At 45.1% G+C, this 17,564-nt stretch overlaps 3 protein-coding genes and 1 long non-coding RNA gene across 4 annotated transcripts in view; 3 read left to right on the top strand and 1 right to left on the bottom strand.

Annotated features, from left to right (window-relative positions):
* Positions 1-2,832, top strand: part of LOC132456442 (collagen alpha-1(XXVIII) chain-like) — a 30,352-nt gene extending 27,520 nt beyond the window's left edge. Inside the window, exons 35-36 of the mRNA XM_060050792.1 lie at positions 449-628; positions 1,683-2,832. Coding sequence (XP_059906775.1) covers positions 449-628; positions 1,683-1,888 — 386 coding nt within the window. The 3' untranslated portion in view covers positions 1,889-2,832. The remainder of the gene's footprint in view (positions 1-448; positions 629-1,682) is intronic.
* Positions 2,833-5,547: 2,715 nt separating this feature from the next.
* LOC132456443 (kelch-like protein 41b) lies at positions 5,548-11,784 on the top strand. Its single transcript, XM_060050793.1, has 6 exons — positions 5,548-7,013; positions 7,450-7,607; positions 8,826-8,933; positions 9,918-10,103; positions 10,800-10,946; positions 11,646-11,784. The coding sequence occupies exons 1-6, from the start codon at positions 5,889-5,891 to the stop codon at positions 11,755-11,757; spliced, it is 1,836 nt and encodes a 611-aa protein (XP_059906776.1). The 5' UTR covers positions 5,548-5,888; the 3' UTR covers positions 11,758-11,784.
* Positions 11,785-14,136: 2,352 nt separating this feature from the next.
* Positions 14,137-17,564, top strand: part of LOC132456444 (2-oxoglutarate receptor 1-like) — a 70,765-nt gene continuing 67,337 nt past the window's right edge. Inside the window, exons 1-2 of the mRNA XM_060050794.1 lie at positions 14,137-14,256; positions 15,572-16,742. Of these exons, the coding sequence (XP_059906777.1) occupies positions 15,587-16,639 (1,053 nt within the window). The 5' untranslated portion in view covers positions 14,137-14,256; positions 15,572-15,586 and the 3' untranslated portion in view covers positions 16,640-16,742. The remainder of the gene's footprint in view (positions 14,257-15,571; positions 16,743-17,564) is intronic.
* The window catches only part of LOC132456445 (uncharacterized), a 1,755-nt gene continuing 1,471 nt past the window's right edge, over positions 17,281-17,564 (bottom strand). The window contains exon 2 of the long non-coding RNA XR_009525478.1: positions 17,281-17,557. This is a non-coding gene — a long non-coding RNA (uncharacterized LOC132456445). The remainder of the gene's footprint in view (positions 17,558-17,564) is intronic.

The following is a 17,564-nucleotide window of genomic DNA, read 5'->3' as shown; positions in this document are numbered from 1 at the left end:
ACTTTTTTTGTTAAGACCAATGGGGTATCCATGGAGACGGGGGAATCACACGGCTCACATCACACACAATGTTGCTCTGCCATCATCTATGGAGATTTTGCCAAGTTTTCAAATCTTGGAGATGAATGAAGTGCGCAAAATGAGGAATGAGTTTTCTCCGCAAACACTTTTAGTCATGTTTATGTCTGAGTGCTGAGCGCTTAAGTCTTGCATAGTACACAAATTGCTTTTTTATCCTCGTGTGACAGCACAGAATCTTAAATTGTGGTTCCGCTACTCTCCACTCACAGTCCTTTTATCGGACTTCTTCCAACGCCGTGATTACTCTTTGATGGTTCTCAGCTTGATTATTGTTCTGCTTTGGAGTAAAAAAATACCTCTTTGAGTCGCTTTAGAAAACTGTCATTGTGGATTCCTTTCATACAGACCACCACAGCAGGGGAAGGAGTTAACCGCAACCCCACCACCATCAGACCAGTTCAGCCGGCCAGGGAGAGCCCCTCCTCCTCTGGCACTTCCTCTTCATCGTCGTCGTCTTCGTCATCATCATCCTCATCCTCATCCCCGTCTTCTACAAACGGGACATCTGTGCAGTATGTGCCTGTAGTCAGACCGGCCCTACCTAAAGGTAACCCTTCAACACTTTTGTAAATAAGAATGAATCCTAAGATAAAGAGCTATGGTCTGTTATTTCATTCTGACCGTGTGGATTTTTTCTGTGTTTGCCGGTTATTGTCTGTTTAGTTGGTTGTGGCTTTCTTTCCGGTTTCGTTGGCTTCTGTCTGCTCTGAGACTGACAGTTTATTTACTAATCTCACAACTAAGACTTTAGGTTCATATCTCAGGTCTGAAGGCAGACGAGCCCTCATCGCACTAAATGGAGCGTTTCATATTCATTCGCGTCACATTTGTAGCGACCAATCATGTTGCAGGAGGCAGTGATCTGTAAGCAGGTAGTTGATGATCATAACTCACCCGGTAGTCGTCAAATGTAAAACATTGTCTGTAAATTCGATTCAATACCGTGAAGACTGGCCAATAAAGAAACAAACATAGTAAAACCTCTCTCTAAAGAATTCATCCACTCAGGCAGATTTGTTTTCTTCTGTCTCGTTAACGACACAGGAAACTAGGTGTAGGTCTGAGCTGTAGTAATAATAATACATTTAATTTAGAGGCGCCTTTCAAGACACCCAAGGTCACCTTACAGAGCATATAGTCATCATAAATCGTATAAAAAAAGTAGTAAAAGTAGTCGGTTTCCTTGACCAGGTTCTGGGCCGTCTCCCTCTTTGAGTTCTGCTATAACATAGCTGGACTACTGTGACCCAGACTACTTATATACTAATACAATAAAATGAAAAGGAATCCAATAGCTTATGTTGTCCATGCTTCTTGGTCTTCTAGACCCTTTTTATAGTCACTCTTATTTCAATCGCTTTGACCACTTTGACTCCTTTTTAGCCCCTTTTAAGTTGCGTTGGATAATAATCTGCTTAATGCTCATCCTTTGTCGTCGTTTGCTTCTGTCTGCCCCGTTTAATTCTCCAGGGTCCCTTCACCTCACTTATCCGTTGCGTCTCAACCACAGATTAAATCCTACATTCATCTCCACTTTCATCCTCTTTATTTGTCTCTTCAACTTCTTCCTCTCTTCTCATTGGTTCATTCCCATCCTCCAGAGTTCGCCCCCTTGGACCCCCGCTGCGGGCTGGTCCTGGACCAGGGGCCGTGCCGGGACTACAACATCCGCTGGTACTACGACAAGCAGGCCAACGCCTGCGCCCAGTTCTGGTACGGCGGCTGCAACGGCAACAAGAACCGCTTTGACACGGAGGAGGAGTGCAGGCGGACATGTGTGACATCCACAGGGGCGGGGACGCACTGATGAACCGCCATGCCACGCGCTGCCACGCCCCTTTTTACATTCAGTCGCTCATTTACTCACTCGTAGGACATTTATGCATTAGGCCGCTCACTCACTCACGCACTCACTCACTAAGATAACGTGTTCACGTGTTCATCGTTCCTATGGCAGTTACTGATTAAGACGAGTCTCCATTTGCATTCACTCACTCATATGACATTTATGCATTAGACTGCTCACTCACTCACTCACTCACTCACTAAGAGGGAATTCACGTTTTTATCCATTCACTCACTCGTATGGCAGTTACTGATTAGGATGATGATGCTCTGCATTCACTCATTCAGTCATTCATTCATTTACTCTCTCATATGACATTTATGCATTAAAACACTCACCACCTCACAAAAATAACGTGTTCACATGTTCGCCTGTTCACTCACTCGTATGGCAGTTACAGATGAAGACGATTACCCATTTGCATTCCCTCATTCATTCATTAATTCACTCACTCATATGAGATTCATCCATTCAGTCGTTATTTTACTCACTCGTATGACATATATGCATTAGACCGATCACTCACTCACTCAGCAAATTAACTTTCACATGTTCATCCGTTCACTCACTCGTATGGCAATTACTGATTAGGATGATGATCCTTTGCATTCACTCATTCATTCGATCACTCATATGACATTCCTCCATTCACTCACTCGTATACATTGACATATTCATCCATTCACTCACTCAAATGACACTTGCTCATTAATAGAATGAGCCATTTTACATTCATTAATTCATATATCCTTTTAGTAATCATCCATTAATTTACTCAAATGGCATCACTTATTCACACATTAAATCACGCCCTCAGTCACTTATATAACATTCATTCGTTCATTTACTTGCTCATGTAAACATTGACCCACTCATAACATTCACCCATGCACTCAATCACTCATATATATATATATATATATATATATATATATATATATATATATATATATATATATATATATCCTTCCAGTATACAGTTGTCCATTCGCTCACTCATTAAACTGTTGCGTATTGACATTGCTCGGGCATTCATGACATCACATTGACTCACAAACTTCTTCAGAAGAAATTCATGTCATGCAACCCACACTACGATCATCCGGTAAAATCATTCTCTGCTGTACCCCCATAAGAGGTTTTATGGGTCTGTAATATGAACCAGTACTTCTTGTGAGGTTAAATACAACGATCATGTGTCTAGATTTCAGTTGGAGAAAGAGGGGGGAGGGGTGTGGCTGGGGTGTGGCTGAAAAAATACATTGTTTTACACCGATGTTTGATATGTCACCATCTGCCGTGGAAAGAAAGGAAATACACGGCAAACCACCCATCACGCCAGCCCCACCCAGTATATATATACACATATATACCACTTATCACCTCCATGTGATTCTACTTAAACCCAGTAGGAAGAACCTTCCAGCGTTTGAGGGATGATCAACACCTCTGGTTTGAATCTCTGCTGGAGTTTCTTTTAATATAGTTGCAGGGTCCTGAGATGCTTGTAACCTTCCAGAGGGTTCTATCAGATGCTACACACAAGGTTATACACAAGGTTACACACAAGCTGAACTCGCGCCCCACATGTAGCGGAAGCATTATCCATACAGTACTGTTACTGCTTTTTGAATTTACCTGTATTTTTCCGTACTGTTTTCTGAGTTTCACTGTGTTTTATACTGGGACAGGAGGTTTGTAATTTACAATTTGTAAACGTTTTATATTAAATGATAAGGTCAAGCAGGAAGACAACTCCACAATAATCTTTATTTTTTTGTGTATTTTTGTATGTAGGTCTGAGGATACGTAATTTTGCGTTGTGATTGTTGTTTTCTTATTTTATGTTGGTCTTTATTAATGTGACGTCAGTTTGTGTTTGTTATGTTGCCTTAACTATAAACTCAACACACGAAGAATTTGTAAAAAAAGAAAAGAAAAAAAAAGACAACTTTAATGCAGTAATATTAGAGAGATTAACACATACGCACACACACACACACACACACAGTTGTATACTGCCCTCTACTGTTGTGTTACATGCTCCTAATTAATAAAGTTGGGGGTGGGGGACCAATGACCCGAGTTGTCACTCCCGTCAACTCCCGGAGATCAACTACGAGGTCACTTCCTGTGTTCAACCGTGATGACGTCATCCTGTCAGATCCACCTGGGACCATCTGTGAATCCAGAATCATTTGACATTTCGGATGAGGTCAAAGGTTATTTATAATATTGGATTTCTGCGCTCGTATCCACGACCCAAAGGAAATGTAATTTTTTAAAAAATAAACGAAAACTAAAGAAATTCAACAACTTCTGAATGCTTGTGTTCCTTTGCAGCTTTGGCGGGGTAATTGTGCCTGCTCCGAGTCTGATTGCCTATCGGCCGACTCGAAGGCACAATACGACATGTTGCTGGGCTTAAATTACACACTAGACGCCCAGAGTCTCCTACTGGCGGAGGGGGATCTATCTTTAGTCGCGCACTCACACACACACACACATACACACACAGACACACACACATACACACACAGAACTTGTTATCTAACACTCTTTTCCTAGGACTTTAAATACTCTCCCTTTAAGTCCATACTGATTCATTCCCTGTAGACGGAGCTTCTTCAATGTTTCAGTCCCCAGCCCCTGCAACTGAAAACAACATATATATATACACCAAACAAAGGAATACTGAAGGGTGTAAGCGAATCTGTCCGGGAAGTTTTGCTCATTCGGAGCATAAAATGTGTTAAACTGAGAAAAAGCCATGTACACACACAAACACACGCATGCAAACACCAACCACACACACACACATGCACGCATACATGCAAACACACACACACAGACACACGTACACACACACATATACACACCCACCCACACATACACACACACACACACACAAACACACAAAGAAGATGACTTGGTCAGTTTAAAACAATAAACCAAAAGACTGTGTGTTTGTGTGAGTACGTGTGTGTTGGGGGCAAAGGGCAGCCATTTTGCTGATGGGGGGGCGGGGGGGCAGAACAGCAAGTATCTGTCGCTCATCTGTTGTCCAAGCAGCTGCTCGCTCTCGCCGTCTATTTTAAAATCTATTCTTAGCACTGCAGACTCTACTACTCCTCGTAACAATCAACGCCTACCTAAAGCGAACCTAAAGTAACCCAAGTTAATCCAAAGCTAACCTGAAGCTAGCCTAAAGCTTGGTGTTCTGTATTCCCTGTGAGTCCTCGTTTCTGCGACCGCGGATGAAGGTTGTTCCTAGAAAGAGCTTGACCACACCGTGGTCCTAAAACCGAATGTAACTGAATTCATACAGATGAATGAACGAGGGAGGAGCTGGCAGGGATGGTACCGGAGCATCAAACACCTTGTCTGCGTTAATGCCGCTGCATTAGCACACCAACACAAATCCCACGACGCAACACGCTATTAAAAGTAGAATGATGGTACCGTTACATTGTGAGTTTGTCCAGTGTTAGCCTTAGCGTTAGCGCATGAGTACTTTGGGGTACTGACTCATGGGGCTGGTGGTGGGGGAGGCGTGTCCCTGGACAGAACCCCCCCCCCCCAGTCCCTGGGCCTTTTCCCCTTCCCCCAGTTGCTTCCTTCAGTCTGGACATAGCAGCTGCACGGGCCCCAGTGTAAGCGCCCAATGGGGTTAGCTAGTGGTAGCTAGCTGTGCCCAGGCGCTTCACAGGCAGGGGTGGTTGTAGCCTGAGGTTAGGAGGGGCAGAGCAGCTATATTTAGTGTGGAGCGTCAGTGCATTGGGGGGGTGGGTGAGCCCAAGATTAGGTTTCAGGGTCTTCAGCCGGGCAGCCTTCCTGCTCCCCTGTCCTTTCCAGCCGGTGACGGAGCACCAAGAGGACCTACCTGCCGCAATCTCCTAGTATCTCTCTCGCTCTTTCTCCCCTGTTTCTCCTCCCCCTCCCATCACCGCATCCATCCACCATGGAGCCCGGCGCCATCAAGGAGGAGCTGCGCTTGTTCCAGAGCACCCTGCTCCAGGACGGGCTAAAGGAGCTGCTGAACGAGAACAAGTTTGTGGACTGCAGCCTGAAGGTGGGCGACCGAAGCTTCCCCTGCCACCGGCTCATCATGGCCGCCTGCAGCCCCTACTTCCGGGAGATCTTCTTTGGCGAGGACGGCAAGGAGCTGGAGGACACCAAGGAGGTGGTGCTGGAGGACATAAACCCCGGCATCCTTGACATGGTCATCCGCTACCTTTACTCGGCGGAGATCGACCTGACGGACGACAACGTGCAGGACATCTTCGCCCTGGCCAACCGGTTCCAGATCCCGTCGGTGTTCACCGTGTGCGTCAACTACCTCCAGAAGAAGCTGTCGCTTGGCAACTGCCTGGCCATCTTCCGCATGGGCCTGGTGCTCAGCTGCCCCCGCCTGGCGGTGGCGGCGCGCGACTACGTGGCGGACCGCTTCGAGCTGCTCCACGACGACGAGGAGTTCCTGCAGCTGGCCGCGCACGAGCTCTTCGCCGTCATCGGCGGGGACTCGCTCAATGTAGAGAGGGAGGAGATGGTGTTTGAGTTTGTGATGGCGTGGGTGCGCCACGACAAGGACAAGCGGCTGCCCGTGCTGGTCGACGCCTTCGACTGCATCCGCTTCCGCCTGATGCCCGAGAAGTACTTCAAGGAGAAGGTGGAGGCCGACGAGATCGTCAAGGCCAGCCCCGAGCTCCAGAAGAAGATCCAGGCGGTCAGCGACGCCTTCAAGGGGAAGCTGCCGGAGGTAGTGCCCAAGCCGAAGAAGGAGGGCGAGGAGGGGGCGGTCAACGGCGACGAGGAGGAGGTGGAGGAGGAGAGCCTCCTGCCCGGCTACCTCAACGACAGCCGTCGGTTGGGGATGTATGTGCGGGAGTTCATCGTGATGATCAGCGACACGGCGGCGGTGGCGTACGACGTGGCGGAGAACGAGTGCTTCCTGGCCGCCATGTCGGAGCAGGTGCCCCGCAACCACGTCAGCACCGTTTCCACGCACAACCAGCTGTACATCATCGGCGGGCTGTTCGTGGACGAGGAGGATAAAGACGCGCCCCTGCAGTGTTACTTCTACACCGTAAGAAATGCAACTCCCTTTCCCTAACTTCATGTAAGGGACATAAAGGAACAATATGGGGGGGCTAAAAGTAGATTTGTATTTCCCCATTCCCTGGGGAATTCCCTGGGTTCCCCATTCCCTGGGTTTATAGTTTATTGTTTTTATACATAATATATGTACATCTTAAAGAGTGTTATATTGATATAGCTTATTGTGTTTCAGAACTGTAATTTACGTAAGACTCGTTAAACCCCACATTGCCCATTACTTTTAAGTCAGTCAATAGTGTGCAAAACTCATGGTATTAAAAACCTTCATTACTCACAGCCCCCTGATTATCACAGCAGGATTCAAAAGCCTTTTAGTACTTAGTTTGACTAAGTGAACGCTGATGTGATCAGGTTTAGCTGACACGACACTCCCCTGACTGTGGATTCAATCATTTGTCCGACAGTTGGACCCGTTGATGTCAGAATGGACGGCCCTTCCTCCGATGCCGTCACCTCGGTGCCTCTTCAACATCGGAGAGAGCAACAACATTCTGTTCGCCATCGCTGGAAAAGACCTCCAGTCCAACGAGTCCTTGGACACCGTTATGTGTTTTGACGTTGAGTGAGTGATGAGTGGTTGCCATTGTTTTCTCCTTCTTCCTCTTCTGTTTAGATGTTTTCATCTGACCTGAGTCACTACATGATAATTACAATGGAGGACCATAGCTAGGCAAATTATTAGGCTAGCTGCTTGATAATTTAGCTGCATTTAGCTGCATTTACTAATGTGTCTGATAATTTAACATTGTTTTATGGTATTTAAATTTGAACACTGTTTTGTATCCTGAATGTTAAAACTATGAACAATGTTTTAGTTTTTAGAACTCTTCCAAACTTTTCCATCTAACAAAATTTACTGACCTAGATATTCAGTTACATAACTTCCAATTAACACTTGCTAACATTAAGTAGATCATTTATGATAGATATAATTTAAGGCTTGAGCTGGAGGCAGAAAATAAATGTCAAAATAAATGTGAGAAACAGGGAAAGCGCCAGAGAGAATCTGATACAGAGAAAGGACAAAAGAAAAGAGATTGGAGTAGAACAAATAGAAGGAGAGAAGGCAGTTCTACGATTTCAATCATCTATTTCAGTCCAAACAGCCACTGATATGCCAGACGTCATGGAGACATTTTAAATCACACAATCTTTGGTGGAATTTTTAAGCAGTGCGGTGCAATGTTGATTTAGTCTTATGTCTATTTTGGATTTTTTCCTACAACACTTAATTTGTGTTTCTGAAGCTAGAATTTAAATTGAGATTTTTAGCCCTACTTCATGGAAAACTGTTTATTTTGACATTATTGAAAATGATCAGTGTTCAGTAATAATGTGTTTTATCGCTTTATTGACAGAAAGACAGACAGACAAACAGACAGACAGATGAAGGATGAAAGACAGACAAACAGATGGATTGATGTAAAACAAATTAATAATGTTTAGCTAATGTATTTTTGTTCGTTGAGGCTGTAGGTTGACAGATATGAAGTAGATATTGATCATGCATGGATATTGACAACGTGCATATTACTTACCCTTTAATAAAGAAGATTAATTTCAATGCAGATAATAATAATGCAGTCATTATATAGATTATGATAACGTATGTATTCATATTCGTAATGTATTCATAATGTAGATGATGATCATGTAGATGTATTCTCAATATAGAATATGATCACGTAGATGTATTCATAATGTAGATAATGACAACATTGGTCAGTGGATGCATAATCCCGCTGATGTTCATGTATCCTCATTTACTGATTGTGTGCAGGAAGATGAAGTGGAGTGAGTCCAAAAAGCTCCCACTGAAGATCCACGGCCACTCTGTGGTCTCCCACGAAGGTCTAGTCTACTGCCTGGGAGGCAAGACCGACGACAAGTGAGTAAACGTGTGTACTAATGAATGAATGAACGACGGACGTAACGGTGAATGAGTGAATTGGTCAATGAATTGGGCTTGGTAGCTTGCTTGCGGAATTAATGCAACCAAGAGGGACTCCATTAAATATTTCATGAATATTTCATTCATTCATGTATTGATCTGTTTGTTGGTTCCTAAGAAGAATCAATGATGGATGCAATGAGTGAATTATCTTAGTTGGCCTACTTTAACTAAGGTATACGTGATACATGCCTGCTGTATGTCCGTGTGTCTGTGTGTGTGTATGTGTGTGCGTTGACCACATTCTGGCAGTCACAGCTGTCTGTGACACATCACTCTGCTTGTCAATCTACCACCAGGAAAGCAGCAAGCAGCCGTTACCATTACAATACCATCTGCTATGCTAACATGCTAATACTTCCATTCATTGAATGAACGAAGCATGAATGAATGAAGTATAGCCTACTTCTTCACTTTATTAGATATAGGCTACAAAGCATCCAGCGTAGCATCATGTTAATGTCATGGGTCTAAGGTAGTTTAACTTCACAGTAATTAACAGTTGCTGGTTTGAATCAACAAGTCTCACCATACATCCTGTTTAATGTCCTTGACTCCTCTCTTGCCTATTATTATCTCTCTTCAATTGCTCTCATGTTGATGTTGAAGCAGGTCTGTATTATGCAGTAGCCTACAGCAGCATATCTGACCCCTCAATAGATAGCAATATAATGCTGCCTTTTCTGTACTTTTTTCTGTTAGAGAGCTACCCATGATATGCCAATTCACATTGGAATTAATTTGAGTAGATTAAGTTTGCAAACTAAGATCATCATGATTGATGATATTTTGATAATTAAAGAAAGCAACTTTGCTCGAATAGCAAACGGCCACATGGTTTATAAAGCATGAACCACATATAAACGACATAAAACATACAACATTTGAAACTCCTTTCATTTGTCTTTTTGTGGCCAACAGCAAAGCACTCAACAAGATGTTTGTGTACAACCACAAGCAGTCTGAGTGGCGGGAGCTGGCCGCCATGGTGACAGCCAGGGCCATGTTTGGCACCGTCATCCACAACGGGAAGATCATCGCGGTGGGAGGAGTCAACGAGGAAGGCCTCAGCAACATGTGCGAAACCTACGACTTCGCCACAAACAAGTACGTTAACCCCAGTTCAAATGTGAGGGAAAATTGACCCTTAACAGATCCTTTGACAAATTAACCTTTATTGGTCGAAGGACCGGTTGAGTTTTTTTCGGGGCATATTTAACAATCTTTCTATGACACATGTTTGCGTTTGGTGGCCATGCTAAAGCTCAGTAGCCTAGGTGCTAGCACTGTAGCTACATTTCTCCATATAAACAAAGGCATTTAGCAGAATACTTGCATTGGCTAAGTATCACATTGTATAGCATATATACAAGAAATACACTAGATAAACAATAGTATAAGCTACAACACGGTATGCTATAAATAAGATACACGGTATACTATACACTGTAACACAATTTAACTTATTCAACATCATCTATTCAATATAAGTTATGTATGCGCTACAAGCTAAATATGGTAAACTATATATATATAAGATACACGCTATACTATACACAATAACAAAACAACACAATGTAACTTAAACAACATCATCTATTCAACATAACTTAAATACAAGCTACAAGCTAATTATGTTAAACTAGATAAAAGATACACTGTAAACAATATAAATTCTATATCAACTACAAGCTAAATCATTTAAACTATACACCACACATTGTACACTAAACACTGTATTTTAGCCACGACAGCCAAAACACTGAAAAGCACCTCACGATGGTTGTCATGGCGACGGTCTAGGTGGGAGCCCTTCACAGACTTCCCCCAGGAGCGCAGCTCGGTGAACCTGGTGTCCACGGGGGGCTCCCTGTACGCCGTGGGCGGATTCGCCATCGTCCAGATGGAGAACAAGGAGGTGGCGCCCTCCGAGGTCACCGACGTCTGGCAGTAAGCGGCTGACTCACACACACACACACACACACACACACACACACACACACACACACACACACACACACACACACACACACACACCGGGCAATGCTATAGATATATATACACACTGTGGACTCTGTGTACTTTGATGACCTTAACACTGCTCGTCCTCTGCCTACTTCTGCCTCCTCTTCCTCCACGTCCTACTCACCGTCTCGCTACTCATCCTCCTCCTCTTGTTCTCCCTCCTTTTCTTCCTCTTCAACTTCCGCAACTATCTCCCACTTCTTCCTTGTCCTCCTCCACCTCTGTCCCCTCTACCTCCTACTCCTTCTCCTCCTCTTCCTTCTCTTCCTCATCCTCCACTTCATCCTCCTCCTGCTCTTCCTCCACCTTCTTCACTACTTCCTCCACCCCCTCCTCTTCCACCTCCACCTCCTCCACCTTCTCCTCGTCTTCCTCAACCCTCCACCTCCACCTCCTCCTCTTCGTCCACCACCTCCTGCTCCTCCTCTTCCACCTCCTCCTCCTCATCCTTCTCCTGCTCCTCCTCTACCTCTTCCTCCTCCTCTTCCACCTCTTCCTCCTCCTCCACCTCTTCCACCTCCTCCTCCACCTCCTCCCCATTCTCCTCCTCCTCCACCTCCTCCCCATTCTCCTCCTCCTCTCCTCCTCTTCCTCCTCCATCTCCTCCTCCTCCTCCTCCGTCAGGTATGAGGCTGATAAGAAGGAGTGGAGCGGTATGCTGAGGGAGATGCGCTACGCCGCGGGTGCGTCCTGCGTGCCCATGCGTCTCAACGCCGCCAGGATGCCAAAGCTGTAGAGAACCCCCCCCCCCCCATCCCTCCCGGCCCCCGACCCTCCCCGCCCACCCTGCACACACACACACACACACACACACACACACACACACACACACACACACACACACACACACACACACACACACACACACACACACACACACACACACACACTTTCTCTACCTTACCTTTCTACCCCTTCCCTTCTACCGCTCAAACCAAACGGCTTCATCCTCCCACAATGCATTGCAACAGCCCTTTCCAGAGAACCATTCTGGATGTATGTTTCTGAAGTTTGATCGCTTTTGCTGTTTTTTAACGTCTTCTTAATTTATTTCTATCCTTCTTTTTTATGGCCTGTTATCTTCCCTCTTCTCTTTTTGGGCGTACTTTATTTATTTATTTTGCCTTCTTTTTTCTTATTCCTTCTTTCTATCTTCCTTCCTTCCAATATGTCGCATTCTTTCTTTATTTCCTTCTATCATTCTTTATTGCCACCTATGTTTCTCTCTCTCTCTCTCTCTCTCTCTCACGCTCTTGGTCTATCTCTATGTCTCTCTCTCTCTCTCTCTCTCTCTCTCTCTCTCTCTCTCTCACGCTCTTGGTCTATCTCTATGTCTCTCTGTCTTTGATGCTATATAAAAGACTGCACCCCAATACACATCAACATCAACCCCACACACACAGACACACATACTGACACACTGAAAACACAATTAGATCAATCGTTTAAATTTAATTTGAATTAAATTAATAAAAATGTTATTTCTAGCTCTTTGTTTTGTAAAATAAACATTTGTAAACCTGTGTGTGATTCTTGTGTTGGTTTGATGTTGTATTTTTGACAGAAATCAGCTTGAGGAATTGCAAAACCCAAACTAAACTGAACAAAAAAGTCTAAGATTTACTTTAAACTAATTTAATATCCTTTAAGTTAAATTGGTATATTTAGGTCAATTATTAAGCATTCCTGGACACAGCCAAACACTTCCTTGGCGGTTTCCTGTAATATCAGGTAAAATATGTGCGTTGAAGTTTAGGGATTAGCTTTTCCTGGTAATCACTAACCTGTTTGAGACTGGACACGGAAACCAATTTCTAATCAGAAAATTCCTCTGTGGATGATTCACTAACGGGCTGTCTTATTTCCTGGCTCTTGTTTTCAGGCTTTCATCAGACATTGTTGTGTTGGAAACCCCCACAACTTTCTCCTATGAGAGATGTGGCAAAGCAACGTTTGAATAAGCTTAGCTCACAGTATGTTTACATTGCTTTAGGATATTACAGTACAAACATAATTTGACTCATTCTGTTGTACAAGCCCTACCTACAAGGTGATGACTTATCTCATACACACATTTCCAACTCACAGGTTTATAGACACACACGCACAAAGCAGGGACGTCGTTAGGCCTATTTTGGGGGGGGGGGGGGGTAAGCCCCCCCATGATGTTCAAAAGGCCCCCCTACAATTTATTTTTTGTCAAGGAAATCGTAACATGCCTGCACTTAACATAATGCGCCAGAATATGCGTTGAAATAAATACTAATACAATTAGAAATTGCCTTTAATTTGGATTAAAAAATAATCTGAGAGCGCATAGATGGATACATTTTCTAACCTATTTTCCTTGAACTCACCCCAATATGTACATTCACATTTACATTTAGGGCATTTAGCAGACGCTTTTATCCAAAGCGACTTACAATAAGTACATTTGTCATAAGAAGTGCAACAATATATCGCTGTCGGTACAGAAAGGATGTACATAGAACTAAGTGCAAGTACAACAATCGCTAGGCTAACCAATTCCTCGTGTTACAGCAATGATAGCAGTTACTGCAGTTGCTACACAGTTAAGTACTATAATACAATACAATGCAACACAATACAATACAGTGAACAATGGTGACCAGAAGGGGGAGGGTGGCTATGCAGAGTCGAGGTGGACTCTGAACAGGTGAGTCTTGAGTCTTTTTCGGAAGATAGTGAGCGACTCTGCGGTCCTGAGAGTGGCAGGGAGCTCGTTCCACCACTGAGGTCCCAAAACCGAGAAAAGTTGTGACTTTGCTGAACGGCCTTTGCTATATGTATATAATATGTAGAATTAAATCATATAAACTCTGACATTTGTTTAGCTTATTTATATTTTTAAAAAGGAGGACATCCTGAAGACTCAGGAGAGGGAAGCAGGAGGTTTTAAGGCAAGTAAAGAAAAGAGATTGAGCCAGAAAACAGGCCCTGATAGAATTCGGTGCGCACTACGCACGCACATGCACTTCGGTAACTGCTAGGGGCTAAGCCCCCCCAGCCTCTAAATCCTAGTGCCATCCCTGGCACAAAGACACACATACAAACACAGACACACATACACACACCATACAGACTGGCAGGTTAACAAACATCGCAAATAGGATGGTGTGGGGGCGTGGCTACAGCAGGGGCTGTGTGGGAATGTGTGTGTTTGTCAAGATGTGTCACCAGTGACTGCCAGTTGACGGACCTGCAGTTTGCTCCTGTAAGTAGCTATTCATTACTTTTGCAAAGCCATAGTCATAGTGCACGTTATGCTTCCAAACAAGTACTGCAGTCCTTCAAATATATCTGGAGCCGTTGTATGTAACAGGCCGTTTATAACTGATCAATAGAGTTACTCTGCTTAGTTGGTGAAGTCATTCTATTTCGCGTGGAGTAATCAGTTATATGGCTGAATAGTTTGAACTGTGGTGTTGTTTAATGAGATTAATGAATCAGTTATGACTGACTTCAATCAATGTGCCCACACTGAGTTTAATTGAGGCGATGATCGATTGTCGAAGCTAGAAAAGACTCAAATTTAACATTTCTTGACGGAAATTTGTGTGTTGCTTTCTGCTGCCTGTGTGTTTATGTTCTTTCAGTTTCTTTCCCTCTTCTGAAACACAGTGTTATAATTGGTTTACCACCATCATCATCATCATCATTACTATTCTGGTTACTCATCTCCACCATATGTGTTTAGAAAGGCGTCTGGAAGGAGTAGTTAAGAGAGAACATTGTACGCTCACAGTTGAACGTCAACAACAATTAAAAGAAACGATTACAAAGTACATGTTGATGAGATTAGAAAACCTACCAAAACTTTAGCCCGTTTTTTGGGGGGTTGGACTGCATATTAACATTACAATGGGAAACTAATTCAATTACATTCAAATTAATCTCACTATCGCAATGACACAAAATTTAATTAAAAATATGTATTTATTGTTTCCTTTTGTGTGTAAATCCTTTGCATCGTCTCTTTCTCAAGGATAGTTTTTTTCCATATTTTGCCATTGCCAGGACATCATAAATTCCCAACAATTCCTAAAGCATTTCCCCACATTATCGCCTCCCTTTACGTACTCTTACAGTTTTTCTCAATCGTTTAAACAAGTTTTCTGAAACCATAGCTCAATTTCTCAAAACTCTAAACACCTCCAATCCTGATCAGGCCAAAGGACCATATCTACAACAGAGTAGAGCTCACGAGTCCTCTTTAATGCTCTGACACATGATCGAAGTGTTTTGCCAGTTGACTTTGAACAGGTGAGAAGTGAGTCCGACTTTTTGGTAAATAGTTATTGCGTTTTGAAGGCCAGTGTGATCCAGGTGAACCAAGTGTGCTAAATGAGGAGATTTGGGTTAGAGTTTAGCAAAAAATGTGAAAACAGTGGAATTGTGCTTAGAGTTTAGCAGTCTGGAGTCTTGTAGTTGATACATGAGCTTCAAGTTTTCAGAATTGTGCGCATAGTTCCATTTTTTGTGTGAATACAATCGAGAAAAACTGTAACATGTCTTCCTCCCCCTGCCAGACCCCAGTGCCTACCATGCTCTGCCCCCTCCTCCAAGATCCCAACAACGCTACAGACTGCTGCGATGCCGTTTACCAACTCAAGAAAGACTTCCTTCCCGCCGCCTACGGCCTCCTCTTCGCCGTGGGGCTGGCGGGCAACCTCACCGCCATCGGGGTCTACGTCACCATGCTGCGGCCATGGAAGACCAGCGCCGTCATCATGGTGAACCTGGCCCTGGCCGACCTCCTGCACATGCTGACCCTCCCCTTCCTGGTGCAGTACTACAAAGACGATGAGACGTGGAAGAGCGGCGCCTACATGTGCTACCTGGTGCGCTTCGCCTTCTTCCTCAACCTGTACAGCAGCGTGCTGCTCCTCACCTGCCTGGCCGCCTTCCGCTGGCTGGTGGTGGCCCGGCCTCTCTGTGCGGCGCAGGTGCAGCGCCGCAGCTGGGGCCTGGCTGCGTGCGCGGTGGCGTGGGCAGCCGCCATCGCCGGGGTTGGGCCCATGCTGTACATACTCTCCGAATGTGGGAATGGTACCATGTGCGTGGACCTTGCCAGCCAGAGGTCTAGTTCTGTGGGGTGGTACAGCCATGTGCTCACGGCACTGGGCTTCCTGCTCCCCTTGGCGATGGTGGCGGCGTGCTACGCGGCCATCGTTCGGGAGCTCGCCAAAGGGCCGTACCAGGCCAGCCCCCGCCGTGTTCGCGCCCGGCGGCTGCCCCTGGCCATCCTGGCGGGGTTTGTGGTGTGCTTCCTGCCGTACCACGTGCTCCGCACGCTGAGGTTGGAGACCAAAGGCTGGTCTTGCGAGGCGAGGAGGGGCATCCACATGGCGTATGTCATCTCGCGCCCTCTGGCGGCCGCCAACACCCTGTGCAACCTGGGGCTAAACACGCTGGCTGGGGGGCGGTTCCAGCGGGCCATCTGGCGGATCGTTGGCGCGGGCCGCCAGTGCCGCGACGGGGCTCCGCTCGGGCTGGTGTGCGGCACCGACCAGAAGCTCGCCGACCACAACAGGAGGACGCACGTCGTCAACGCGGCCGTCCGATACCCGTCGCGAGGGCGGAACGAAGCCGACTGAGAAACGACGAACACGAACAACCCTTGGGTGGATGTCGGTAAGAAGACCAGGATGTGACCGATGCAACGTAGTTCCAGAGCACTGTTTTACATGACATGACCAGGTGTCAGTGGGATTAACCGTCACAAGCTGGTTTGAAAATCTGCCTCTTCTGACATCACAAGTGGGCGTGTCCACCTAGATGTGTGCTGTATAGATCAGTCTACCAGCCTACCCAGTGGATTGTGGCAAACGTTGCTCATCTATCCGTCATAAATCTAGGTGGACACGCCCACTTGTGATTTCAGAAGATGCCGATTTTTAAAACGGCTTGTAACGGCTAATCACAATCACACCTGGTGGTATAATATCACCTTTGAAATAAATATGTGTGTGGTTCCCATCCTGTATGTTGCACAGTGACACTCAATGACCTTGGCTCAGTGAGAGTCTCAATACAGGCAGCCTACCAATAATTCTGCAATAATTTTAATCTCAGAATCCTGACTTTAAAATCAGATCTCCAAAGAAAATAATCACATGTGGCCCTTATCCTCTACCGTATATATAGCTATCTCTGTATTATCATATGCTTTGGTTAGCTTGTTTCGTTTGCGTCTCTACCGCAGGTTAAAAATAAAAAAAGATTTCACAGTTCAGCATCTGTTATAGCTCACACAGTGTACCAATAAAATAATAAAAGGTGTTAAAACGAAAGCGTTTGGCTTTTTTTTTTCTCCAGTGTGAGTAGGGCTCACCTCCTCCCTGAGCTGGCAAAGACCCCAGGCACATTAGTCATGTCCGGCCCCTCTGCAGCGCTGCTACTGCAGAGCGACGCGTGGAGAGCGCCGAACACAGAGGAACCAACTAGGCTAGAGTAACACCGGCCCGACGAGATCTACTGCCAACCAGGCAGTCAGCGTCGGTGGTGGTTCTGCACTATAGT

Source organism: Gadus macrocephalus, chromosome 4 (assembly GCF_031168955.1).
Source record: "Gadus macrocephalus chromosome 4, ASM3116895v1".
NCBI classification, from domain to species: domain Eukaryota; kingdom Metazoa; phylum Chordata; class Actinopteri; order Gadiformes; family Gadidae; genus Gadus; species Gadus macrocephalus.
The sequence above is the reverse complement of the archived record's forward strand: the minus strand, read 5'-3'. Positions and strand labels throughout refer to the sequence as shown.